Here is a 27,174-nt window from a genome sequence, read left to right on the forward strand (position 1 = left end):
ATATATATACATTTACATACATACATGTATATGTATACATATATATACATATGTATACATATATACACATATATACACACACATACATATGTATATGTGTATATATATACACATACATACATATGTATGTGTATATATATACATACATACATATGTATATGTGTATATATATACATACATACATATTATATATATAGCTCCTGTCCCATTAAAGCATCAGGGATGCAGAATTCTGTAGGAACATCCATAACGAACTAAAGTCTTTGATACAAGGGGCTTGCAGTTATATTGAGGCAGGGCTGGGACAAGGTTGAGGCAAGAGAGGTGCCTGAGGTGAAAAATGTAAGGAGGTGACCAAGTGTCCCATAGAACAGCCTTAAAAAAAGAGTCTCCATACACTTCTCGCCCTAGACACCTCTCGCCTTGCCCTAGTCCCGGCCCTGTGAGCCAGCCTGGTTTTTGTTTGTTTGGTTGGTTTTGTTTGTTTGTTTGTTTATTTGTTTGGAGACAGGGTCTTGCTCTGTTGCACAGGCTGGAATGCAGTGGCATGATCATTACTCACTGCAGCCTCAACCACCTGGGCTCAAGCTATCCTCCCACCTCAGCCTCCCGAGTGGCTGGGACCACAGGTTCACGCCACCACACCCAGCTAAATTTTTTTATTTTTGTAGAGATGGGGGTCTCGCTATATTGCCCAGGCTGGTCTCTACTCCTGGCTTCAAACGATGCACCCACCTCGGTCTCCCAAAGTGCTGGGATTACCGCATCCGACCTCTGCCTGCTTTTGACCCCTGCTTAGAGAACCCTGCTTAATTATTTCCCACCTCTTGTACCGCCTTCTCACAACCAATTAGTTCCCATGAGTTAGGTGTGTTCCCCCACTGCCTACGGGGTGATCTCCCAGGGCGCTACCTGGCATTCTGCAAACTCTGATACTCTTACGCCCCACGTTTGTGCACACGGGAAATCGTGAGCGCCACCTGGTGGCAGCTATTATTACACATTATTGCTTTAAGCCTCGCCCGCACCTCCCAGATGGTGAAGTGAGAAAATTGCATCTTAGAATCCATTGAACACCCATCACTAAAATTAAGTTGTAACACACTAAGTAAAATTTGGATTCGTTTATCTGGACTTTTGAAGTGCACAATCAGTAATAGTAATGGAAATATGTTCAGTGTTTTAGGCCAGTGGATCTTAACCTTTATTGCATTAGTGCCCCTTTGAGAATCAGGCAAAAGGCTCTGAATTTGCCCTCCAGAAGGAACAGAAGCATGAAGTTTTATGTCTCTACTTGGGAACCCATAACTTCAGTGGATCCCCAAATGCCTTATTCATGAACCCCAGCTCTGAGGCTTAAAACTACTTTCCCAGCTAGTTTGTCCACTCCGAGGTATATTTCTGAAAGAAGTGAAAACAGGTATTTAAACAAACACTGTCTAAGAATGTTTATAGGAGCACTATTCGCAATAGCCACAAGATGGAAACAACCCAAATGCCCATCAACTGATGAATGGATAAACAAAAGTGTGGCAGAAAAAAGGGAATATTATTCAGCCATAAAAAGGAACGAAATACTGACACATGCCACAACATGGATGAACCTCAAAGCCATTATACTGAGTGAAGGAAGCTAGACACAAAAGGTCACGTTTTAGGATTCTGTTTATAAGAAACATCTAGAATAGGTAAATCCATAGAGACAGAAAGCAGAGTCGTGGTTGTCTGGGGACTGCTTAATGAGTATGGGGCTTGTTTTGGAGATGATGAACATGTTTTGGAACTAGGCAGAGGTCATGGTTGCGCAACATTGTGAATGTGCTAAATGCCACTGAATTGTAATACTTTGAAATGGTTAATTTTATGTTATGTGAATTTTATCTACCTAAAAAAAAAATTCCCCTGAATCATCTCGGTTAAGTCTTATGACCACTGTCTAAGATAGGTGAGCCATCTTACCTGTTTCACAGATGTGGAAGGAGAAGCTCAGAGAAGTTAAGTGATTTTCCCAAAGCCACACAGCTAGTACAGGACAAAGCTAGGACTTGAACCCGCATGTCATGACTGTAAATTTCCCGCCTTCAGGGCTACTAAGAAAGACCCTCAACCAGCCAATCACCACAGCATGGAAACCTAGGTGTGTTCACATATTCCCGAATCTACCCCAGATCTCCCAAAGCAAAATCATTGAGAGGCGGGCCTGGAATAACATTTTAACAAGCTCTCAAATGCACTTTGAATGTGAGAACCATTTAAGGCCGTGATTTCCAAACATAAACGGAGTCCTGAGCCCTTTCCACGGAGATTCTGATTCACTAGGTCTAAAGCAGGACCCAGGGACCAGTTTAACTAACCACACAGGTGAATTGTATCATCAGCCAAGTATGGGAAACACTAGCATAAGGGATGCAATTTAATCTTACCAGGTATCAAGCAGGGGCTCATCACATGAATGACAATGACTTATATAAGCAGTTCTTTTTTTTTTTTTTTGAGACGGAGTCTCGCTCTGTCCCCCAGGCTGGAGTGCAGTGGCTCGTTCTCGGCCCACTGCAAGCTCTGTCTCCTGCGTTCACGCCATTCTCCTGCCTCAGCCTCCCGAGTAGCTGGGACTACAGGCGCCCGCCACCATGCCCGGCTAATTTTTTGTAGTTTTAGTAGAGACAGGGTTTCACCGTGTTAGCCAGGATGGTCTCGATCTCCTGACCTCGTGATTCGCCGGCCTCTGCCTCCCAAAGTGCAGGGATTACAGGCGGAGTCACCTTGCCTGGCTGTAAGCAGTTCCTAATAAGAGAACAAGGGGTCCTTTTGAAGAGCAGCGAACGGTAGGAAATCCACAGTTAGCATTTAAGACAGCTGCCTTCCCTCATTCCCCCATAATTTTGACTAAGTCCAGCCCTGTGTTTGAATTTATTTTATTTGTGTATTTTTAATAGAGACGGAGTTTTGTCATGTTGCCCAGGTTGGTCTTGAACTCCTGGGCTCAAGGGATCTGCCCACCTCAGCCTCCCAAAGTGCTGGGATTACAGGCATTAGCCATCATACCCGACCTGAATTTATTTTTGATAGCACAGGAAACCTGCTTTGTAGAGCTTAAGTATTGGGAAGTTCCTGGGTAAAGATTGCCTGTAAACCCTCTTAACTGTCACATGAACATTAACGGAAGTTAATTTGACATTGTTGATGAGTTTTCTGCAGGGGAGAAAAATCAGCAGGATTTGTTTTTTAAGAAACCCCGGCCGGCGCGGTGGCTCACACCTGTAATCCCAGCACTTTGGGAGGCCAAGGCGGGCGGATCACGAGGTCAGGAGTTCGAGACCATCCTGGCTAACATGGTGAAACCCCGTCTCTACTAAAAATACAAAAAAAAAAAAATTAGCCGGGCGTGGTGGCAGGCGCCTGTAGTCCCAGCTACTCGGGAGGCTGAGGCAGGAGAATGGCATGAACCCCGGGGGGTGGAGCTTGCAGTGAGCCGAGATCGAGCCACTGCACTCCAGCCTGGGTGACAGAACGACTCCATCTCAAAAAAAAACAAAACAAACAAACAAACAAAAAACCCTAAATAAGAAAACCATGAAAAGGGCGACTTTGGCCTGGACAATGTGTTTGTATCTGCCACGGTAGCTTTTCTAATTCTTCTTGGATTAATTGTGAAGGTATCTCATGGAATAAGTAGAAGAAATCAGAGTTTCAAATGGAAGGAGCAGAGTTTTCCTCTCTCCTCCATCCCTTTCTTTCTTCTCCAGAAGCCAGTGCTAATCACCTGAATTTCCAGCGTCACACCTTTACCTAGCTTTACACACATAGACATATTTGGAAAGAGAGAGGGATGTTTTTGTTTTACAGAAAAAAAAAAGAAAGAAAAAAGAAGGCTGGGTGTGGTGGCTTACACCTGTAATCCCAGCACTTTGAGAGGCTGAGGTGGGAAGATCACTTGAGCCCAGGAGTTCGAGACCAGCCTAGGCAAAATAGTGGGACCTCATTTCTACAAAAAATCAAAAAATTAGCCGGGCATGCTGACACACTCCTGTAGTCCTAACTACTTGGGAAGCTGAGGCAGGAGCATTGCTTGAGCCCAGGAGGTTGAGGCTGCAGTGAGCTGTGATTGCATCATTGCACTCCAGCCTGGGAAACACAGCAAGACCCTGTATCACAAAAAAAAAAAAAAAAAAAAAAGAGGGAGGGAGGGAGGTTCATATCATGCTGTACTCTGTGTTTTACTTATTACAAAAGTAGCGCCATGTTATTTTTTTATTTGCCACCCATCATTCCACACTTTGCTTGTTCCCCAGTGCATTCAGCCCTTCCTCTGTTGATGGAGACATCAGTTCTCTTCCAGTTTTTTGTTTGTTTTGTTTTGCCAAAAAAATCTTGCCCATGAATCCTTGGATGCTGGCACTTTTCATCCTGTGGGACAGATTCCTCAAAGCAGGACTGATGGTGTGGGCAAAGATCTGTGGATATCGAGTTGTCCTGGATGTCACCAAATCGTTTCCCACAATTGGAGCAATCCACGCTCACCAACAATGTGTAATATGTCCATTTCTCCACCTCCTCGCCAGCACTGTATGTTTTCAATTTTCTTTTAATGCTGCCAAACTGAAAAGAAAACTACCATCGGAATATACACAAATGTAGCTGGGCATGGTGGTGTGCACCTGTAATCCCAGCTACTTGGAGGCTGAAGTAGGAGAATCGCTTGAAACCGGGAGGCCGAGGTTGCAGTGGGCCGAGATTGCACCACTGCACTCCAGCCTAGGTGACAGAGCAAGACTCTGTCTTAAAAAAAATATATATATATATACACAAATGACAAAAAAAGGAAAAAAATAACAGGAAAAGATAAAAAGAGGCTCCATTTTGCAGGTGATCCCTGAAACCTCTCTTTTCTATGGGCTAGTATCTCTAGAAGCCCCACAAGGTGAATCAGCTCACTGCCTTCTCCCACAGCTGTGATGGCATTGCTAGCAAGAAAGGCTCTCGGGAGACTCCTGCATCTTTCTTCCCTCTCCATTTCCACTCCTGAGATCCGTCCCACCACCAACTCTGTAAGGAAATGATAAATCACTTCCTCTTCAGGAAAAAACTGGGATGCATGACACTGTGGTCTGCAGGAGGGGAAGCAACTCAGTGCCAATGTGAGGCCACCTGACTGGGACTTCGGGCCCCCGGGCTCCAGTCCAGTTCTGCTGTGGACCACCTGTGTGACCTTGAGTGAGCCCCCCTCCCTCTCTGACCTTAGTTTCCCTTTTTGTGAAATAACTGGGGGAGTCCAGATCAGAGTTTCTAAAGAGGAGCCAGTGAGCCCAACTGCTGAGGCATTGGTGAGACCTGCAGAGGTCCGCCGCTGAGAATACCGCTCTGACAAGTCCCAGGAATGGCCCAGGAATCTGCATTTAACATGCCCTGTGGGGTTCATGAGCACAGGACTCCGAGGGACACATGATTCGATGCCTCCTCCCAGTTCTACGATTCCATGGACATTCACGCACTCCCACTCAACCACGGTGCAACTCACATCTTGGGGCGGGACCATCTGCTTCAATCTTTCCATTTTCTTGATGCCAAAGCTGCAGAGAAGTGTGCACTTAGTTAGCCAGCTAGCTTTTCAGCTGGTTTTGTTCTCATGGTGTGATGATGGCATAAACCAGAGAGTGACTTTAACCAAGGCATGGATTAGGATGTCTTGGGATTGGGGACATCAGTATAGCTAAGCCTTTGATGGCCACTCCCTCCTATCCCCTAATGCTGCAATTTTTTCATCAAAGTCCTTCATGCTGGGGTTTTGCATTCCTGTAATAAACATCCAACATCCAAAAAAATGGTATATTTTTGTGCTTAGCTACCATGATGACTGATGACAAAGATGGGGTGCCAGTCCCCATCATGTTGAACCTCCAGAGAAGTTTTACAAAAAACATAAATGATTAAAAATAGTTTCACATGGGATACAAAGCCTCATCAAATATAAAATGAATAAAAATGAAATTAGAGAGGTTTACATAGATAGTCTTCAAAACAGGAGAACAGTTCCACCTCTGGCTGGATTTTGTATAAAGGTCTTGGGCCTCGCAATTCATTTGTGCTTTGCCCCACATGAAAATGATGAAAAGACCCTAACCACATAATTGAGAGCAGAAACCAGAGAGCTTGAGCAGCCCAGATTGAAATCTTGCCTCCATCACTGAGAAGCTGTGTGATGTCAGAGAAGTTGCTTCACTTCTCCGAACCTCTGTTTGCTCATCTGTAAAATGGGGATGATAATAGCATTGACCTAACAAGATTGTTGCGAGGATTAAATGAGCAAATGTATATAGAGTTCTTGGCACAATTTTGGACACACGGTGAGTGTTCAGTAATTATTCACTATCACTGTTGTTGATCTTGGGTCTTATCTGTCTCATCTTCTCTTGGGAACTTAGGAAGTGAATAGTCCAGGCACGTTCACTGATTATAGTGGCCCAAGATAAGTAAAAACATACCACTAACTTCACCAAAGCATGGCATGGGCTTTTGCATCTAATTTTTTGGCCTCATTTCATGCAAACGAAGTGAATTCACTTTACATTGACCAATGCTTCCTGATTTCTCTTTCAGTTAATCAAGACAGTTTTGAACATGCTTTAGAAGGTGAGTTCCAGAATGAAAAAAAAAAAAAAAAGCTCAATAAATCAAACTAATAGCACAAAACAAGGGCAGGTCTTTGAATATCTTTAGACACTTAAAAAAATAAATTCTACCTTCAGACTGCCAAAGATAATTTTAAAATAATATTGTAAGGGAAAAAAAAATATGGGATTTGCAAGTCAGGACCCTAACAATAACTTGAAAGGGATTCGACAGCTGTTCTATACATGGTAACAGCAGTGAGATAAGGAAAGCTTGGAGCCCATAAGCCTGAGAAAGGCATAGCCCTATTGTAAAACTTTTCATGATGCCATTCTAGAAGGGGAACTAAATCTTGTAACGTGTCACCTTCCATGCTGAGAGTCCTCCTGCTTTCCAGAGGGAAGAGTTTGCCCTGGAAGCATTCGATGGTCCATTTTTCCCTGAGTCTTTTTTCCCCTCAACATACCCACCCCTTCTCCCATCTCTCCTTACTTCAGCTCTCCTTTTATTAGAAATTCCCAAATGAGACTTATTAATGAGGAGCAGATGTTAAAATCTATCCAGGATTTTATTTGAGTTTTGTTTTCATTTTGTGGTTCCTTCCCTTTCCAACCCCTCCCGTGTGTAAAATGTCCAGTGTTCTATGTCACCGCTATTGAATTTGGTACAAAACCACTCACCGGGGCTGTGATGTAAAATATATACTGTACTATATTACTGTGTGTATATATATATATGTAAATACAAATACAGTATATTATAGTATATATTTAAAAATATATACTGTAATATATTGTTTCTTTTTTTTTAATGTTTTTACCCAATCAAGCAGTTTTTATTATTCCTGGAGCCATCTTTAGCATTCTTACAATATAATGAGTTCACTTATAATCTGGGGCTATGTAAATTACATTTCACTAGTGGCTGTTCCTTGTAACAGACAACACTTGAATCCAAGCAGGTGGAACCAGGGCTCAAATATAAGTGAAGGAGCATGAATTATACACTCCACTTGGAAAATAGAGGGCACTTCGTGTTAGTCTCCATTCAGAGTATCCTTTTTCTGCCTTTTGCCAACCAATGAACCATGAGAACGTCTCAAAGGGCTGGGGTTGCTCGGAGCTTATGAGAGCCATTGTAACGTTTTGTGCTCATGCATTTATTGTGGGTATTAGGATTGATTTTTCAGACCCCGTAAAGTGGTGGTTAATGGGTTATAGATTGGTGTACAGCCAAGCTCCATTAGATGTGACCGTGGAGAATGGCAGAGGAAACCTTGAGGCCAAGTTTCTAGAAGGAATGTAGGATCCCCCTTTAAGCTATGCTGGGAAAGCAGCCCTCTGCCCCAGGCTCCTGCAGCAGCTGTTATAGTTCTTGCAGTTGCCACAAACAATGGGAGGTTGAGAGAGCAGCCGGGAAATGTGCAGGAGTAGCCTCTGGGAATCAAAACGGGCCTTCACATTTGGGGTGTCATTGGGGTGTGCAAGACAGACAGCTGTCCCCAATGCTCAGAGCCCACTCGTGGACTGGAGAGTGGAACTCAAAAGGTCTAGGAGGGGCCCATCAGTCTGCATGCAACAAGCTCCCCAGTCCACAGGGAGCACCAGGTCTGAGAATCCCTTAGAAACCTTGTGGCTGACTACCAGCACCGTTCAACTCAACAACACACACAAATCCAGATTCGCCCTCCACTCCTGCATCTGGGGTCCAGACGCATTCCTGTTTCTCTTCTCCACTGCATGGAATGTCCAGCAAATCTGCTTTCCCAGTTACTGAATTTGGGATTTTCTCCAAGTCTTCCTGGGAATTGAACTTTAATCAGATTTTAACTGTAGCCCCCCAAAAATGGGAATGGTACGATTGGGTTTCAAACAGTGTAATTCTCTGTAGCTCCTATGGACAACCCACCAAAGGATGAGTCTGGGACTCCTTGCAAAGGACCACCACCATTTCCTCTAGTCTTTGGCGATGGCTCTGCAAGGTCTAAGGCCCTCCCAGAGCCTTAGACCTTGGAAAGCTGTCTCCAAAGGGTGGAGAACTGGGTAGTTGGGCACTCACTGGGAGTTAGCTACCTGGGAAATGAGGACCTCACTGGCTCATGTGTTCAGTAGCAGAAGCAGCAGCAGAGACGTCGCTGGAAGGGGGGAACATGGCCCTGGCTATCTTCATTCCGGTCCTCATCATCTCCTTACTGCTGGGAGGAGCCTACATTTACATCACAAGGTAGGGAGCTGATGGGGGAGACGACTGCCAAGCACTCAGCCACCAGTGTTCAGAGGGACTGGGCGGTTCACCTCTCTGAGCCTCAGGGTCTCCACCCGGAGCTCGGGCATAGTGGCATTTGTGTGATCTCAGAGATGCCCAGATTCAGCCCAAGTCTGTGGGATAAATATTTACATTGGGCAATTATGAAGCCTCCAAGCCAGTAAGACAAATACTATTCCTGCCCTCAAGGAGGTTATGATTTAGTGGGGGACACAGACATGACATATTGCCAGGCACGTTGATTCGTTCCTTCCATCACTCACTCACGCATTCACTCATTTATTCAACAAATATGTATTGACAATCTGTTGTATATTAGACATTGTCCCAGATGTTAAGGGTCTAGAAACTTGCATTTGATGCAGAAGGAAGATATTAAACCATGCCCCAAAATAGCCACTCATTCATTCACATTCACAGTTGTTGAGCCCCTACTAGGTGCCAGGCAGTTTTCTCGGTTCTAGAAACATCATTTGTGAAAAAAAATAGAAGGAAATATTTGCCCTCCTGGGGTTCAGGTTCTAACAAGGAAAGATAGAAAATAAGCAAAGTATATAAGAAAATATATAGTGTTAGAAACTGATAAGTGCAGGAAGGCTGGGAGGGGGCAAGAATTCTGGAATAGAAGTGGTGGTGGACTTTTAAATAGCGTAGCTAGAGGAGGCCCCACTGAGAAATGACATTTGAGCAAGGACTTGAAAGTGATCATGAGAAACCTATGCAGGCCAGGCGTGGTGGCTCACACCTGTAATCCCAGGACTTTGGAAGGCCAAGGCAGGCGAATCACTTGAGGTCAGGAGTTCGAGACTAGCCTGGCCAACATGGTGGAACCCTGTCTCTACTAAAAAAATAAAAAGTAAAATTAGCCTGGGCATGGTGGTGGGTGCCTGTAATCCCAGCTACTTGGGAGGCTGAGGCAGGAGAATCACTTGAACCTGGGAGGAGGAGGTTGCAGTGAGCCAAGATCATGACACTGCACTCCAGCCTGGGCAACAGAGCAAGACTCCATTTCAAAAACAAAATAAATCTATGCAAATATACGAACAGCATGTGCAAAGGTCCTGAGGCAGGAATGTGACTAAAATAAATCATCCCTGCCCTTATGGATCCCACAGTCTACTGGGGTCAGGGTAGAGTAAATACACAAATAAATTATAACACACTAAGATAAACACAATGAAGGAAACAGGTAGGTGTGGTGAGTAACAGACAAATCACCTTTAAATAGGTGGTCAGGGGCCAGGCATGGTGGTTCATCCCTGTAATCCCAGCACTTTGGGAGGCCAAGGCTGGAGGATTGCGTGAGCCCAGGAGTTTGAGACCAGCTTGGGCAATGGGCAATATAGTAAGACCTCGCCTATTTACAACAAACAAACAAACAAACAAACAAACAAAAAAACACTTAAAAAGTTAGCCAAGTGTGGTGGTGCACGCAGGTAGGAGAATCACTTGAGCCCAGGAGGCAGAGGTTGCAGTGAGCTGAGATGGCACCACTGCACTGCAACCTGGGTGACAGAGCAAGACCCTGTCTCTAAATAAATAAATAGGTGGTCAAGGAAGGCTGATCTAAGGCAATATGGCATGCAGTAGGTGCTCAATAAATGCTCATTCTTGTTCTTGTTTCCCTTGGCATTCAAGAGGGACTTGAATGACCTTCCAGGAGAAAACAAATTAAGCTCTGCCCCCCTCCCTAGTAAGGGGAGATCACAAGGCTTTGGTTCTCGCTGCCTGGGTTGCAAGTTGAGAGCAATTATGATTTCTGCTTTCACCTCACTAGGATTCTCGCCTGCAAAAGGCTGTTTGCACACATCCTCGTTGTCATTCACAGAGGTGCCGCTGCTCAGGAAGTGGCACCAACTGTTCCCGTTCAATATTGTAATGTGTCTCCTAGCTGGGGAGAAGTAACTTCTCTCTCCTTTCTCTCCCCCAGATGTCGCTACTATTCCAACCTCCGCCTGCCTCTGATGTACTCCCACCCCTACAGCCAGATCACCGTGGAAACCGAGTTTGACAACCCCATTTACGAGACAGGGGTGAGTTGGTCTCTCTCGTCTCTTCCCAATTCCCTTCCTCTTTGCTCTGAATTCGCCAACAAGAAGACAAAACATTTCATTTCCTATTGCTCACAAGAGCCACAGCCAGTGGTCCTGTCTTATCCCCAAGAAGAGCCCTGAAGAGATAAATGCTGGGAGAACCCAGCTCTCTTTGCAGGTGATTGGTGCTGAGGATGAGCCTAGGAGGCTGATTACTGTCAGCAGAACACCCACAGAAAAAAGAGGCTGCACCCAAGACCCACAGAGAGCAGACCACCGGTGGCCTGGTGGCAACGTGCAGCATTCCCACACATCCCACTGGGCTCCACCCTTTATTCAATGGCAGTGTGAAACATCCCTGCACATTTGAGTGTCAGGCCCTGTTTTAGGTGCTAGGAACATAGTCATGAACCCCAATAGACACAGATTACACCATTAATGAGCCTACCGTCTTGTGAATTATTATTATCAATAATAATACATGCCATGTGCTGGGCACTTTAAATGCATAATCTCCTTGAATCCTTGCAGCTCTCTGCAATAGGTTCCACAGTTATCTCTAATTGATTGATGAGGACATTGAGGTCCAGAGAGAGGAAAGAATAATTTGGCCAAGGTGCCACACAGCCAGGATGCACAGCCTGAAGCCAGGATGCAAATTCAACCTGACACTCTTAATCATGATGCTATCTTGCCTCCCTCGAACCTCCAACAATCCGATGTGCCCATGAATATTTTGATTACAACAAATAATACTTTTTAAGGACTATGAAAAAATTGAACAGGGCACTAGGAGAATGTATAACGGGGACACTTAGAGGGAGCTGGGGAAGGCATCGTTGAGAAAGTGAGAGTAAAGCTGAGACATGGGAAGTGGGCAGAGCTTGGACGATGGGCTGAAGAAGATGCCAGACAGAAGGGAGAGCATGGGCAAAGGTCCAGGGCACATGCAAGGAAGCAAAAGGCTGGTTATGACTTTGCAAAACCACCATCCTTCAAATTCACTGTGTAACGATGTGCAGCCATCTCCCAACGTTTGGGAGGAATAAACCTGACTTGTTTCTTATCCTGCTAACCTTCCTTCACCTCCACTTCCTCTGATCTCCTGTGTTAGTTATCTATTGATGTGTAACAATATTACTGCAAACTTAGGGGCCTAAATTAACAACATACATTTATTATCTCATAGTTTCTATAAGTCAGGAAGCCAGGCACAGCTTAGCTGGACCCCCTGCTTTATGGCTCACAGGCTACAAACAAGGCAGTAACTGGGCTGCAGTCTCATCTGAGGCTCAACAAGGGAAGGATCCACTTCCAAACTCACATTGTTGTTGACAGCATTCAGTTCCTTGCAGGTTGTTAGAATGAGGGCCTCAATTTCTTGTGGGCTGTCTTCTAGGGGCCGCCCTCAGTTTCTTCCATGTGGGCCTCTCCATAGAGCAGCTCATGACATGGCAGCTGGCTTCTTCGAAGCCAGCAAGAGAGAGAGAGTCATCTTGGAGGACAGAAGTCACAATCCTGTGTCATGCAAACATGGAAGTGACATCCTAGCACCTGTGTATTCTCCTAGTTAGAATCAAGTCACAGGCTCTACCCACCCTTAAAGGGAGGGAAGCCCACAAAGGTATGAGCCCCAGGAGGTGGGGATCATGGGGACCACCTTGGGGCCTGCCCACCACAATCCCATGTACCATGAAGCATAGATGTGATTGCATATCTGTGTTGGCTGAATGGGAGCTGGAGACTTCCATTAAAGCATGTGACAGTGACAACTTCCAGGGCTGAGCCTTCTTCTATCTCCTTGCTCCTTGTCCCTAGGGCTTGGAATACATTACTCACACTCCATAAATATTGAAGAAATCAAACTACCCCTATGTTGTAGTCATTTCACATGGCAATGGTAGATTAGGGCATATGTTATTTTGCATTCTATGTAGCTTGCTTTGAAATCATGGGAAAAGGTCAGACTGAAATAAAGGAGAGTTTTAGAGACTAGAAGTGAATGAATACTTATTAGTAGAGTGTATCAGTGACCCAGAGCTATAGTAATGGTGAGTAACAAAGATCTCTGAACTCAATGGCTTAATGCAACAAGCATTCATTTGCTCATCAGTCTGTGGGACAGCATTTTAGGCTTATTTCAGCTGGATGGTAATCCTGGCATTGTCTGGTTGATGGCTGGGTGACTCAGCTCTGCTCTCTGTGTCCTTCATTTTCCTGAAGAGACGAAAGGCTAGCAGGGCATGCCCTGCTCATGGTGATGACAGATGGACAGGATGTGAGCAGAAACACACAAGCATGTTTCAAGCAGCTGTTGTACGCCATTTCCTTATAACCCATTGGCAAAAGCAAGTCAGGGTCAGAGTAGGAGGGCACTGCAAAGTCACGACCAAGGGCATGGACATACGGAGGTGCAAAGAACTGCATCCCCCTGTGTATATCCCTCTACCACACAAGCGTTTGACAAATCCGTGCTTCTCTCTCTTGCAGGAAACCAGAGAGTATGAGGTTTCTATCTAAAGAGAGCTACACTTGAGAAGGGGACTTGTGAACTCAACCACAGTCTCCTCGAGACATTCATCCAGAGACCATGTGGCATTTGATTGAAACCCCAGAATGTCGACTGTCTTTTCTTTAGACTCTTTATTGAAGGTTTACTGTTTTCTTCCCTGTATTTATTATATTTAAAAGTGAAATAGGTGTGGGTTTGGATGTTTCGTGGCCTCACCAAATTCATGTTACAGCCTCAATTCTGATGGCAGGTGGAAGACTTGCAAAACGGCAAACCGTGGCAGCAAAAACACAAAACAACAGATGGAGTTTCTCCCATCAGCAATGCCATGCTAAGGCTGCATCGAATTGCATGCATCTTTGGGAACCATGCCCATGGTGTTTTCAGTACAAATCTAAGTCCCAAGATCAGGTTGGAAAGGGTATTTCTTGTTGGCTTAGTTTGGGTTGGAATTTAGCATGGGTACTTAAACCCATTTGGGGAGCTGTGCTCCAAAACAAATTCTGTGTCCTCTCTTCCCATTTTGCCAGCTTCTGAAAGGTTTTTCCACAGCCCCTCCCTCTCGTGGTTCTTCTGAAGGTAGCAAAGGTGTTATGTAAACATTGTCTTTTACCACTCTGGCCTCGCTGGACAGTGACAAAACAAGAAAACGTTTTCTTTCTAAAAAGGTGATAAATGACCAAAGGGAATTTTTCAGAGAAAAATGAGAGATTTGAGAGTTCCAATGAAGAATTGGGTGAGGGGGATCATTGGGTAAGGGAATTTGGTTAATAAAATGTTCTTTTCTTTGACACTCTTTCAACGATGAAAGAGCACGTAATTTATGCTATGAGTGCCAGGATCGATCACCATGTTCAGCAAGCCACTCTCAAGCTGTGGTAATAAACACACAGGCTTGGGAGGCACCAGCGGCCCCACTCATACAATGACAATGATTTGTGATGGGAAAAAGGAGGTGCCATGTTTGGAAATCTAGGGGTGAGCTCTGGTTTCTCCTGGGGTTCTGGAATATCTCAGCCCTCAAAATAGAGGAGACTCAAGTGCACTGATTCTTTAAAAGGTGTCATCTTCAGAATATACTTGCCATCAAGTATTTCAGGGGGCGGGAGGGTCCTATGAGAAGAAACTGTTTTTCTATTCTCTGAAGCTGTCTGGATGTTGGAGGGTGGTGTGAATGCTGACTGAGGAGGTGCAGAGAACAGGGGCAGGGGATTTTAAATCACAGCAAACCGTCCAGTGGAATCCTGTATCATCTGATCTGAACATCAATGAAGACAGAGAGAGGAATTTCATTCAGAAAGGATTCCATAGCCCCACATCTAATCACACTGGCATTCCTCTTATTTTACCAGGGTCTGTTTTCCCCCAACCCAGTGAAACCGGTGAGTGTGTGACTCTTTGGAAGATTATTTTCTAAATACAGGTATAAAGAGAAGGTGGAGGGTGCGGGTGCATGGAAGAAATAGTATGTGTGAAGCAGATTCACCTCCCTGGGACCGGTGACATGTTAGTGACAGTCAATGGCTTGGACAGGCACACAGGCTCAGTGGCATTTGGAACCCTCTTTGGTGCCCTCCCATTCTCTCTGGAATTGTTTCAAGTCTGCTGGTTTTCAAACAAGCAAAGACCTTTCTGGCCATAGGGAGAATAGCGGGGAGTCTATGTTTTGGCGGTTACATTGGAAATATCTTAAGCAAGATAGGGAAAGTCGGTTTTATGCACACATGTACCCTCCTTGCCAGCAGGAACTCAGACTTCAATCTTGGGGGTCTAAGACCAGAATATTTTCCTTCTGCCAGAAAAGAATCTTGCACATATACTCCTGAAGGCATGCATGTGTGGTCCATGGCAAGAAATAGCTAAAGGCTGCTTTCCAGGACCCAAAGCCCCATTTAATGCAAGAACCAGAGAAGTGTTCTAGGCCATTAGTGAACAATGTCATGTTTGGAGAAAGATAACACAAATCATGTAACCTTTCCTTAGAAGGCAGAACCCAATCCATTTTATTTGATGCTTATTCTAACCCTAACCCTGGGTCACCTGGAATGAAGAACTCAACTAATAATATTTGATTTTACAACGTATTATGGTTATGTGAAAACTAAACATTTGCCTTTTATAAAGACTGACAAAATATAAATCTTTATTCTAACCCTATCCCCAAAACTAGCCAGGCCACACCCCAGATGTTCTTATTGACTATTGGAAAGATAGAAAAGACATTGGGTTTTTTATTTTTTTGTTGTTGTTGTTGTCGTTGTTGTTTTTTTCAGAAGACCAGTGTCTCAGTTCTGTCTTAGTAGTACCACACCTGTAACCATGTTTTAAAAGTTTGTTTTAGCCTAGAGACAGATCATACGAGTTCAACAATGTACAGTGTGATTGAAAAGACAGGATGGTGTCTATTTTTCTTTTTAAAATATCTGAATGTGTATTTGTAATACATAAAGGTAAAAAAATAATAGTGCCAAAAATGTGCAAGGCATCTCATTACAGTTCATATACGTCTGTTTTTATAAGATCAATATTAAAACCCGTTGGGATTAAATATTTTTGAATAGGGTACACTCTTGAGAAACTCGAGAATGGACTGAGCCTTCCTACAAGCCACTCTTTGTTTTTAAAACAGTGGGGAAATACGTTTACAGAGATTGTGAGCTTCAGACAATGCATGTGATGGCATGTATTACATGCTAATTCATATAAGCTGTATCTGTCAGCTAACACCCTGTGCTTTAAAAATGCACACACTCGACCCTCTTTAGCTTGGAGCTCAGCTTTTTGCTTTTTTTTTTTTTTTTGTAGAATTATTTAGCTAACATAAGTATTCTGATCGCTACCTGATGGCCATTCTTACTTAGTTTCATAGATGTGCTTTAACTATGATCCTTTGAAGCTCACCCCTTGGAGAGCCTACAGAACCTCAGGCTGATAGCTTTGAAGACTGCCAAACAGCCCAGAAGGAAGCAAAGCGTCTGCATCATCAGGAGGGTTGTATAAGAAGTAGTGATTTGGCAAATACGTGGGTAGCTTTAGGCTGAAGCAGGGGCCTCAAGCAAAAATGCCCTTCGAGTGAATCCAAAGGGCATGACCTTCCTATGTCCTTGACTAGGCATGACGAGTCATTTGAGGTCAGATATTATTTGAGTTGTTCAGCACCCCCAAAGGTAGGCATTCTCCTGGGAAATTTTCATTTCCATTTTATCGCCAAACAGAATAAAAAGCAAAACAAACTTTCTAAGCTAGAATAATGAAATTAAGTCATTTTCCACTTTGTATATATTGATGCTAATAAAACAGATGAAAAAGACTCAAGTGTGTGGGATTTTTGTTACAGACACTTCAGGATGGCACCAAGTGGAATGTTTCCAGTTTCTGGGGACTGGGTTGGGGTAACACCTACAGATACTTTGAATGCTAAGACAGGACATCCCACTCTGGAATGGTTCTGGGACCTTCAAGGGATGTTTGGGACAACATGGGTTTGACGGCACTGCCATCATCCGATGTTCCACCATCCTCCCTGTCTTAGCTCAGCCTGTCATAAGAAAATACCACAGACTAGACGAATTAAACACAGAAACCTGTTTCTCAAAGTTCTAGAGGCTGAGAACTCCAAGATCAGGGTACCAGCCAATTCAGTTCCTGGTGAGAGCTCGCTTCCTGGCTTATAGATGACCTTTGTGCTGTGTCTTCACACAGTGGAGGGAAGGGAAAGGGCAGGAAGGAGGGGAGGAGAGGAAGAGAAAGAGGGAGAGGCAGCTGTTCCTCTTCTTAAAAGGCCACAGTCTTATCAAATGAGGTCCAATCCTTATGACCTTATTTAGCCTTAATTGCCTGCTAATGGCCTTATCTCCAACTACGGTCACATTGGGGGTTAGAGCTTTAACACATGAATTTTGGAGGGACACAGTTGTCTATAGCATTGCACACCTGGCACCCCCAAAATATATGTCCTTCTTGCATACCAAATACATCCACTCCAACAGCCTCCAAAGTCTTAACTCATAACACCATCGACTCGTCTAAAGTCTCATCTAAATATCATTTAAATCAGGTATGAGTGAGACTCAAGGTATGATTTATCCTGAGGCAAACTGCTCTCTATCTGTAAATCTGTGACCCCGCACAAGTTATGTGCTTCCAAAACACAATGGTGGGACAGGCATAGTACAGACATTGCTGTACCAAAAGGGAGAAATAAGGAAAGAGGAAAGGGGTGTCGGGTTTCAAGCAAGTGCAAAACCTAGCAAGGCAAATTCCATTAGATCTCAAGACTTGAGAATAAGCTTCTTTGGTTTGATGCTCTGCCCTAAAGGCCCACTGAGGTGGCAGCATCACCTCCACGGCTCTTTCAAGCTGCCCTGTTCACACAGCTTTCTTCAAAGAGTAGCCCACTCCTGAGGCACTGGATGGGATTGTCCTGGCTGAAACCAGACACACAGCCCTACCCTTGAAAACAGAGGAGAAAACACCTTGGTTCTGGGACCTATGGTAGCAGTGGCATCCCTGATGTTTCCTTAATCACCTTCTGGTTCATTCTTAGCACACATTCGCAGCTGATGGCCCTATGGTTTGGTTCTGTAGACTCCAAGAAGGTTGAGAGTTATCCTTCATTCTGTCCTGCTTTCTCTACCCACTTTAGTTCAAACTGGTAGTGTCTTCAATGGTATAATTCCATTCCTGGATTCTGCCAAGATAGCTGATGAAGTCCATGAGTTGTACTCATGATCTCTATAACTTAAATTTTTATTTTTTTTTATAGGGACAGGGTCTCATTATGTTGCCCAGGCTGGTCTCGAACTCCTGGGCTTAAGTGATCCCCTCACCTCAGCCTCCCAAAGTGCTGGGATTACAGGCATGAGCCGCCATTCCTGGCCTTGTGATCTCTTCACCACGTGATTGTTCAGGCACATCCTCAGTGTTCTCTTCAGAACAAGCATTCTATTTTTTTTTTTTTTTGCAATATGGATACGCTGAAATTTTGCCAAATCTTCAAATTCTGCTTCCTTTTTGCTTAACTGTTTTTTCTGACAACCAAAATGAGTGATGGAGGCAGGTGTCTCAATGAATCAAGGTTTATGGAGCCAGCTGAAGGGTGCACCCAGGAAAAATGTGAGTCACAGACACATCTGTGGCTATATTTTCCAGAGAGGTTCTTAAGAGGTTTAGTAGTTCTACATTTTCCTTAAAAGGAAGGAGGGGGCAATGAGGTAAATGATTACATAGTTGTGAGAGACTTTAGTTAGTGCCCCAAAAATTTACATTTTACATAAGATACGATGAATGTTTGAAGAAAAAAGGAATAGAGGAAGCAGACATCTCAGGGAGGGGCGAAGAAATGATTAATCTCATCTTGTCTTTGTTCTGTACAAAGACAGATGTAGCTTATTAGGAAATAAGCTAGTTATCTACATTATCAGTGTGGAGTCTTTTGAAAGGGCTGGTTTCTGTTTAGCCCTTAGAGAAGAAAGACTGATGGCAATTATTGAGGGCAAGGGGATAATGAGGTGTGTCTGACCCCCATCCCATCATGGCCAGAAACTCAGCTTCAGTTTCTCTGGGGTCTACTTGGCCAAGAGGAAATTGATTCTGTCAGTTGGGAGCTGAGAATTCTATTGTTATTTCTCACTTTTTTTTTTTTTTTTTGAGACAGTCTTGATCTGTTGCCCAGGCTGGAGTGCAGTGGCACAATCTAGGCTCACTGCAACCTCTGCCTCCCAGTTTCAAGCAATTCTCCTGCCTCAGCCTCCCAAGTAGCAGGGATTACAGGTGCATGCCACCACGCCCAGCTTATATTTGTGTTTTAGTAGAGACAGGGTTTCAACATGTTGGCCAGGTTGGTCTCAAATTCCTGAACTCAGGTGATCCACCCGCCTCAGCCTCCAAAAGTGCTGGGATTATAGGCGTGACTTCTCACTTCTTTAATTAATCTCTCTGCTTTCACATTTTACTATAAGCAGTCAGGAGGAACCAAGCCACTCCTTCAACAATTTGCTTTGGAATCTCCTCAGCTAAATATAGTAGTTCCCTCTTACCTGATGTTAGTGGATGCCTGAAACCACAGATAGTACTGAACTCTATACATAGTATGTTTTTTCATATACATACATATCCATGATAAATTCTACCTCATAAATTAGGTACATAAAGAGATGAAGAATAATATTAAAATAAAAAAATTATAACAATATACCAGCATCACTACTCTTGAACTCTGGGGCTATTATTAAGTAAAGAAAAGGTTACTTGAACACAAACCCTGAAATACCACAATAGTCCATCTGACAATGAAGATGGCTACTAAGTGATGGGCAGGCAGGTGGCATAGACAGTATGGATATGCTAGACAAAGGGGTGATTCATTTCCCAGGTGGGACAAAATGAGATGGTGCAAGATTTTATCATGCTACTCAGAAGAATGGGGCGCAATGTAAAACTTATGAATTGTTTACTTCTGGAATTTTCTTTTCTTTTTTTTTTTTTTTTTTAACAGAGTTTTTGCTCTGTTGCCCAGGCTGGAGTGCAGTGGTGTGATCTCAGCTCACTGCAACCTCTGCCTCCAGAGTTCAGGCGATTCTCCTGCCTTAGCCTCCTGAGTGGCTGGGATTACAGGTGCCTGCCACCATGTTCAGCTCATTTTTGTATGTTTAGTAGAGACAAGGCTTCGACTTGTTGGCCAGGCTGGTCTCAAACCCTTGACCTCAGGTGACTCACTGGTCTCGGCCTCTCAAAGGCCAGGATTACAGGCGTGAGCCACTGCGGCCAGCCTATTTCTGGAATTTTTCATTTAAGATTTTCAGATGGCAGTTGACCTTGGGTAACTGAAATGAAGAAAGCAAAACCATGGATAAGGGGGGGCTACCGTCTCCAGTTTCATTGTTCACAAATTCTACCTTCCATGAAACACTAGGACGAAGTTCAGCTAAGTCCTTTTTCACTTACAAGTAGGACTGTCTTAATGCCAGTTTCAAATAACATGTTTCTAGTTTCTGTCTGAGATCTCAGCAGACCAGAATGACCTTTTTTTTTTTTTTTTTGAGACAGGGTGTCACTCTGTCACCCAGGCTAGAGTGCAATGAAGTGATCACAGCTCACTGCAGCCTGGACCTCCTGTGCTCAGTTGATCCTCCTACCTCAGCGTCCTAAATAGCTGGACCACAGGCGTGCACCACCACACCCAGCTAAGTGTTTTATTTTTTGTAGAAATGGGGTTTCGTCACATTGTCCAGGCTGGTCTCGAACCCCTGGGCTCAAGTAATCCACTTGCCTCAGCCTCCCAAAGTGCAGAATGACCTTAAATGTTCATATCTCTACCAACATTCTGTTCACGGCAATGTAGGTTAGCTTGCACCTCAAAACCCTTCCAGCCTCTACTCATTACCCAATTCCAAAGCCACTTCCACAGGAAACAAAACCAATAAAGTGAGTGTGTGTGTGTGTGTGTGTGTGTGTGTGTGTGTGTGTAGAGAGAGAGAGAGAGTATAAGGAATTGGGTCATGCTATTTTGAAGAGTGAGAAGTCCCAAGATCTGCAGCCAGGAAGCTGGAAACCCGGGAAGCTGATATGTAGTTCCAGTCCAAGTCCTAAGGCCTGAGACCTGGAAGAACCAATGATGTAAGTTCCGGTCTGGAAGCCAGCAGGCATAAGACACAAGAAGAGCAGATACTTTCACTCAAATCCAAAGGTCATGAAAGAACAATGTCCTGGCTCAAAGCAGTCTGGCAGGAGGGGTTCCCTGTTACTGATAGGAGGGTCAGTCTTTGGGTTATATTCAGACCTTCAACTGATGGGATGAGGGTTCTACATTAGGAAGGGCAATCTGCTTTACTTAGTCTACCAATTCAAATGTTAATCTTATACCAAAGCACCCTCATGAGGATACTCAGAATAATGTCTGACCAAATAGCTGGACATCCCATGGCCGAGTCAAATTGACAAAAATTAACTGACACACTCCCAAAGCCCTATAAATGCAAGGTGACCACTCCAATGAGCTATGGTGTCCATGCTAAAGTCTTGCAATGATGTTGCTATTTCTCAGAGAAAAACAGGAGAATGTTTTCACAACTCTTAAGATATAGGCATATTTGACTTACCCCCATATCTTAGGTTGGGCTCCCCCAGAAGCAAACCTTCAGATAAAAATTCAAGAGCAAATAATGTATTTGCTAGGCAGTTCCACAGAGTACCAGTAGAGGAGTGGTAAAGTGAGACTAGAAAGAAAATTAAACTAATAAAAAGTGCATTGGTCAAGCAAGTTACTCCCGGGGACAACTGGGAATCCATCACACTGGATAATTCTGCGAGATGGTGAAGAAAAAGCCTCAGGGTTGTTCCCTCTGAGCAGTGAGGGAGCTGAGGTATTTATCCACCAGTTCCCAATTGTAACTAATTGAGTTGTTTCTGGGAGGCATTAACTCCTAGGCACCTCTGGGATTCCCTGTGCTCAGAGAAAGAGAGTTATATATGCCTGCAGGTAGAAAGCATCAAGTAGAGTTCATGGGAAAGCAACTACCAAAGGAATATGGGCAAAGCACCTACAGCATCTTTTACACCTACTTATTGCCCAAGTCAATTGTCAATCAATTCATCAACAAATATTTTTAGCACCTAAAAATGCAGCTTATTGTGATGCCAACACCTTGGTAAGTTGGTCAAATGTGGGAAAGCCTAAAAATATAAGTAAATGTGGAATCGAAACTTTAAAGATGTCATTCAACCTGAGAAAGCTGACTGACCAAAAAAAAAAAAAAAAAAGCCTAAGATTTCAAAGTAATTTCATTGAAAATTAACCTTCCCCTTCTGATGATAATAATGTCTTTCCTTGGAACCAACCCAAATGTCCAACAATGATAGACTGGATTAAGAAAATGTGGCACATATACACCGTGGAATACTATGCAGCCATAAAAAATGATGAGTTCATGTCCTTTGTAGGGACATGGATGAAACTGGAAATCATCATTCTCAGTAAACTGTCGCAAGGACAAAAAACCAAACACCGCATGTTCTCACTCATAGGTGGGAATTGAACAATGAGAACACATGGACACAGGAAGGGGAACATCACACTCTGGGGACTGTTGTGGGGTGGGGGAAGGGGGGAGGGATAGCATGAGGAGATATACCTAATGCTAAATGACGAGTTAATGGGTGCAGCACACCAACATGGCACATGTATACATATGTAACAAACCTGCACATTGTGCACATGTACCCTAAAACTTAAAGTATAATAATAATAAAATAAAAAAGAAAAAATAAACACCAAAAATAAAAAAACAAAAAATAATGTCTTTCAATTAACACACAGATTTAAACAGTGTTTTCAAAAGAGGGCACACTAGCTCATTTCTTTGTTTTTTTTTTTAAATTCTTTTTTCCTTTGCTCATTTCTTAAAAAAAAAAAAAAAAGCCCCTAACATTTAGAAATTTTTCAATTGACATTTCTGAAACCAATGTTTCCATCTCAGTAATAATATTTGAGATGAAAAAAAATTCCCACATCAGCAATCAGTGTTTTTAAGAGCTTGGATCTTTCCTCAAAAAAGAAAAAAATCTGAGTGACAGAATTCTGGTTAGTTTTGCTTTCATGATTCATTATATCACCTCTAATACTAATGGGACTAAAACTGTTAGCTAGGAGGGAATTGTAAGAGGATGAAAATGAGGCAGTTAGAGACCAGGAAAGGATGGATGAAAGATCTCAACAAAAGGGAGTGATAGTCTTCAGTCTTGATGAGGTTACATTTTGTCTTTGTCCTCTATCAATGCTTACCCTTAAAATAAGCAAAATAGGCATGTTAAGAAGGAAAGAGGCCAGGTGTGGTGGCTGACGCCTGTAATCCCAGCACTTTGGGAGGCCCAGGTGGGTGGATCACCTGAGGTCAGGAATTCAACACCAGCCTGGACAACATGGTGAAACCCTGTCTCTACTAAAAAATACAAAAATTAGCCAGGCATGGTGGTGGGCACCTGTAATCCCAGCTACTGGGGAGGCTGAGGCAGGAGAATCGCTTGAACCCAGAAGGTGGAGGTTGCAGTGAGCCGAGATCACGCCATTGCACCCCAGCCTGGGCAACAAGAGTGAGACTCCCTCTCAAAAATAAATGAATAAATGAATAAATAAATAAATAAATAAATAAATAAATAAATATAAAAAGGAAGGAAAGAAATTGATAGTGTACTTAATGCCAAAGTTTTGGAACATGATATGGTGAAACAGTGGCCATTGGTGAGGTCAGCAAGGAGAAAAGATAGAATTACAAGGATTTTAATTGTGCTTAATTTTTTTTTGATTAAACCACTTCTACTCTGGGCAGAGAGGGTCTACCCTGTGCACTTCTTTTTTGTTTTTTGTTTTGAGACAGGGTCTCACTCTGTCACCCAGGCGGGAGTGTAGTGGCACGATCTCAGCTCACCGCAACCTCCGCCTCCCGGGTTCAAGTGATTCTCTTGCCTCAGCCTCCCAAGTAGCTGAACTCCAGGCACCTGCCACCATGCCCAGCTCAGCTAATTTTTGTTTTGGGGGGATTTGTTGTTGTTGTTTGTTTGTTTTGTAGAGATGGGGTTTCACCATACTGCCCAGGCTGATCTTGAACTCTTGAGCTCAAGTGATCCACGTGCCTTGGCCTCCCAAAGTGCTGGGATTACAGGCATGAGCCACTGCACCTGGCCCCACTTCTTTCTTGTATGGCTTTCTGTAGGATAGAGAGTTTTTTTAAACGAGGGTTTGCAGGTAACCTAAGAGTTTCGTAACTACTTCTTGATCTACCCTTTATAAATTGGAAGTCTATTAACATGACAGACACAGATTAGCAGTGTAAGATAAGTGTGTGTGTTTTTGTTTTGCTTTTTCAAAAGCCTGCAGCACTTGTAGGCTTTTGTATCCCCAGGCAGTCTCCCATTCAAGATACTAAGTAGGCCCGATCCTGCTTATCTTCCAAGATCAGATAAGATCGGGCACATTTACAGTGGCAAGACCCTATGGACAAGCATATGTTTTCATGCCATGATCCTGCATGAGAATTCATTCACCATTGTTTGCTTCCTCACAGATTGTTTCCTAAATCTACAAAAAAGTTGAATTGACAGTATAAAACAAGGCTTTGATTACAGTAGTGTCCCCTACCATCCTTAAGCAACAGAGAAAATGCCTTTTGGGTGACTTTCCTTGGCCCTAATATACCCAAATACCATCAAATGTTTCCTACACATTACATAGGATTTAGAGTCAGCCATCAAAAAGATCACATTACAGCCTTTCCAGAAAGTGATGTGAAGCAGGCAAAACTGGTGTCTTTTTAGTTGATGTTTTCTCCCAGGTCTGTATCCATTTGACAAACCAATTCTCCCAATGATGCCCAGAAGAAAGGACAGAAGAAAAATCTTGATGGGAATTAGAGCAACACAGCCCAAAGAAAACAATTTGGCCAAGCGGTGGCACCAAAATTGCTGTCCTTAAATCCTTTGAGTTCAATCTGTTCCCCAGCAATTGGGCAGAGGACCAAGGGGTGAGAAATAAGAAAGACAGTTCCATCTACAGTCTTTCCTCTGGTGTGAAATGCAACAAAATATTCAGCACACACACACATACACAAAGAATAGAAAAACCAGCTGTGATGTTTTGTGACTGTATTGGTTATGAAATAGAGATCAGCAAAAATATCAGAATCTCTCTCTTGAGCCTGGTAATGCCAAGTTCCCATAAGGGGGTCAGAATCATATTTATTCATTCAAGAATTGCTTATTGAACATTTGCCTCCAGTTGCAACATAAAAGGCTCAAGAAATCATTGCTTCCACCCAACCTTGAGAACAAGCCACTTAAGCTTAAAAAAAAAAAAAAAAAAAAAAAAGTTTTTTCAAAAACCCCAAAGCTGTCAGAGATCTGGGGATACAAATGCACCCAAATCACTTAAATTCCAGAAAGAGATGAGCCCTTCTTGAGAGAGAAGAATTTCCATGGCTCTTAATCTCTGGGGGCACTGTGGAAGAGTAAGAAGACAAAGAGTTGACTTTTTTCAAATGTTTAATGGCTGCTTGGGAATTCCAAAAAGCCCCAGCCATAAAGGGAGTTAGTGTCCATCCTTCAGCTGTATCCCACAGTGCTCCCATTGAACACACTGGCCATGCCTGAAGCTCGGAGCAGGACAGGAGAACTGCGAGAGATGCCCTCTGCACCCAGGAAGGCACAGTCACCATAGGGCCAATCAGAATCCATGCAATCCTAGGTGTCCTTCAAAGAATTCAGCCAGGTGCGGTGGCTCACGCCTGTAATCCCAGCACTTTGGGAGGCCGAGGCGGGTGGATCACTTGAGGCCAGGAGTTTGAGACCAGCCTAGCCAACATGGTGAGACCCCATCTCTACTAAAAATTAGCTGCATGTGGTGGCGCACACTTGTAATCCCAGCACTTTGGGAGGCCGAGGTGGGTGGATCACCTGAGGTCAGGAGTTTGAGACCAGCTTGACCAATATGGTGAAACCCCATCTCTACTAAAAATACAAAAATTAGCCAGGCGTGGTGGCGGGTACCTGTAGTCCCAGCTACTTGGGAGGCTGAGACAGGAGAATTGCTTAAAACCGGGAGGCGGAGGTTGCAGTGAGCCAAGACCATGCCACTGCCCTCCGGACTGGGCAACAGAGCAAAACTCTATCTCCAAAAAAAAAAAAAAAGAAGAAGCCTCCCCTAGAAGGTCCAAAATGCCAGCTGGAGATGTTCCTGTCACTCTTCTCCAGCCATCCCATCATCTCTCTCTGTAGTTTAACTACAGATGTTTCTGACTGAGACTGGGGGTTTGTTCACACCAAAGCGCAACAGAATCATAATATATAGGCTAGGATTTTATAAGTACAGATCACCCATAACTTAGAATCTTATGAATAAATGCTCCCATGTTATTGTATTCTATAGTATCAGTGTCATATTTTTATTTGATTAACCAGCTAATCACTTTGCATGATCTCTAGACATATTTGAAACTTCAAAGGCCTTTTCTGTTTGCCAAGAACTGTATTGGCTATTGTTCTAAGATCATTGAGAAGGTAGCTAGAAGTTTTTTGATATTTATTTATTTATTTATTTGAGATGGAGTTTCGCTCTTGTTGCCCAGGCTGGAGTGCATCGGCATGATCACGGCTCACCGCAACCTCCACCTCCCAGGTTCAAGCGATTCTCCTGCTTCAGCCTCCCAAGTAGCTGGGATTACATGCATGCGCCACCACATCTGGCTAATTTTCTATTTTTAGTAGAGATGGGGTTTCTCCATGTTGGTCAGGCTGGTCTCAAACTCCTGACCTCAGGTGATCTGCCCACCTTGGCCTCCCAAAGTTCTGGGATTACAGGTGTGAGCCACCACACTGGGCCAGCTAGTTTTTATATGTATATGTGTGTGTGTGTGTGTGTGTGTGTGTGTATATATTATGTATATATAGACGCACATATATGTATACAGTCATGTACCATGTAACAATGTTTTAATCAATGATGGACCACATATATGACAGTGGTACCGTGAGATTATAATACTTTATTTTTACTGTACCTTTTCTATGTTTAGATACAGAAAGATTTACCATTATGTTACAATTGCCTACAGTATTCAGTACAGTAACATGCTGTACAGGTTTGTAGCCTAGGAGCAATAGGCTATGCCATATAGCTTAGGTGTAGAGTGTCCTATAGCAGCTAGGTTTATGTAAATACACTCTATTATGTTCACACAATGATTGAAATTGCCTAATGATACATTT

At 43.5% G+C, this 27,174-nt stretch overlaps 1 protein-coding gene across 8 annotated transcripts in view; it reads left to right on the forward strand.

The window, feature by feature from the left end:
• Nucleotides 1–16,729, forward strand: part of SEZ6L (seizure related 6 homolog like) — a 214,230-nt gene extending 197,501 nt beyond the window's left edge. For 3 of the 8 annotated variants that reach the window (XM_032139625.1, XM_032139630.1, XM_058431989.1), the window contains 4 exons: nucleotides 6,598–6,630; nucleotides 8,718–8,832; nucleotides 10,805–10,907; nucleotides 13,398–16,729. In XM_032139625.1, the coding sequence (XP_031995516.1) occupies nucleotides 6,598–6,630; nucleotides 8,718–8,832; nucleotides 10,805–10,907; nucleotides 13,398–13,427 (281 nt within the window). In that variant the 3' untranslated portion in view covers nucleotides 13,428–16,729. The remainder of the gene's footprint in view (nucleotides 1–6,597; nucleotides 6,631–8,717; nucleotides 8,833–10,804; nucleotides 10,908–13,397) is intronic. The other 5 variants (XM_032139627.1, XM_032139634.1, XM_032139633.1 and 2 more) reach the window with 3 other exon arrangements.
• The last annotated feature ends 10,445 nt before the right edge of the window (nucleotides 16,730–27,174 follow it).

This window comes from Hylobates moloch, unplaced genomic scaffold (genome assembly GCF_009828535.3).
Source record: "Hylobates moloch isolate HMO894 unplaced genomic scaffold, HMol_V3 SCAFFOLD_19, whole genome shotgun sequence".
NCBI classification, from domain to species: Eukaryota; Metazoa; Chordata; class Mammalia; order Primates; family Hylobatidae; genus Hylobates; species Hylobates moloch.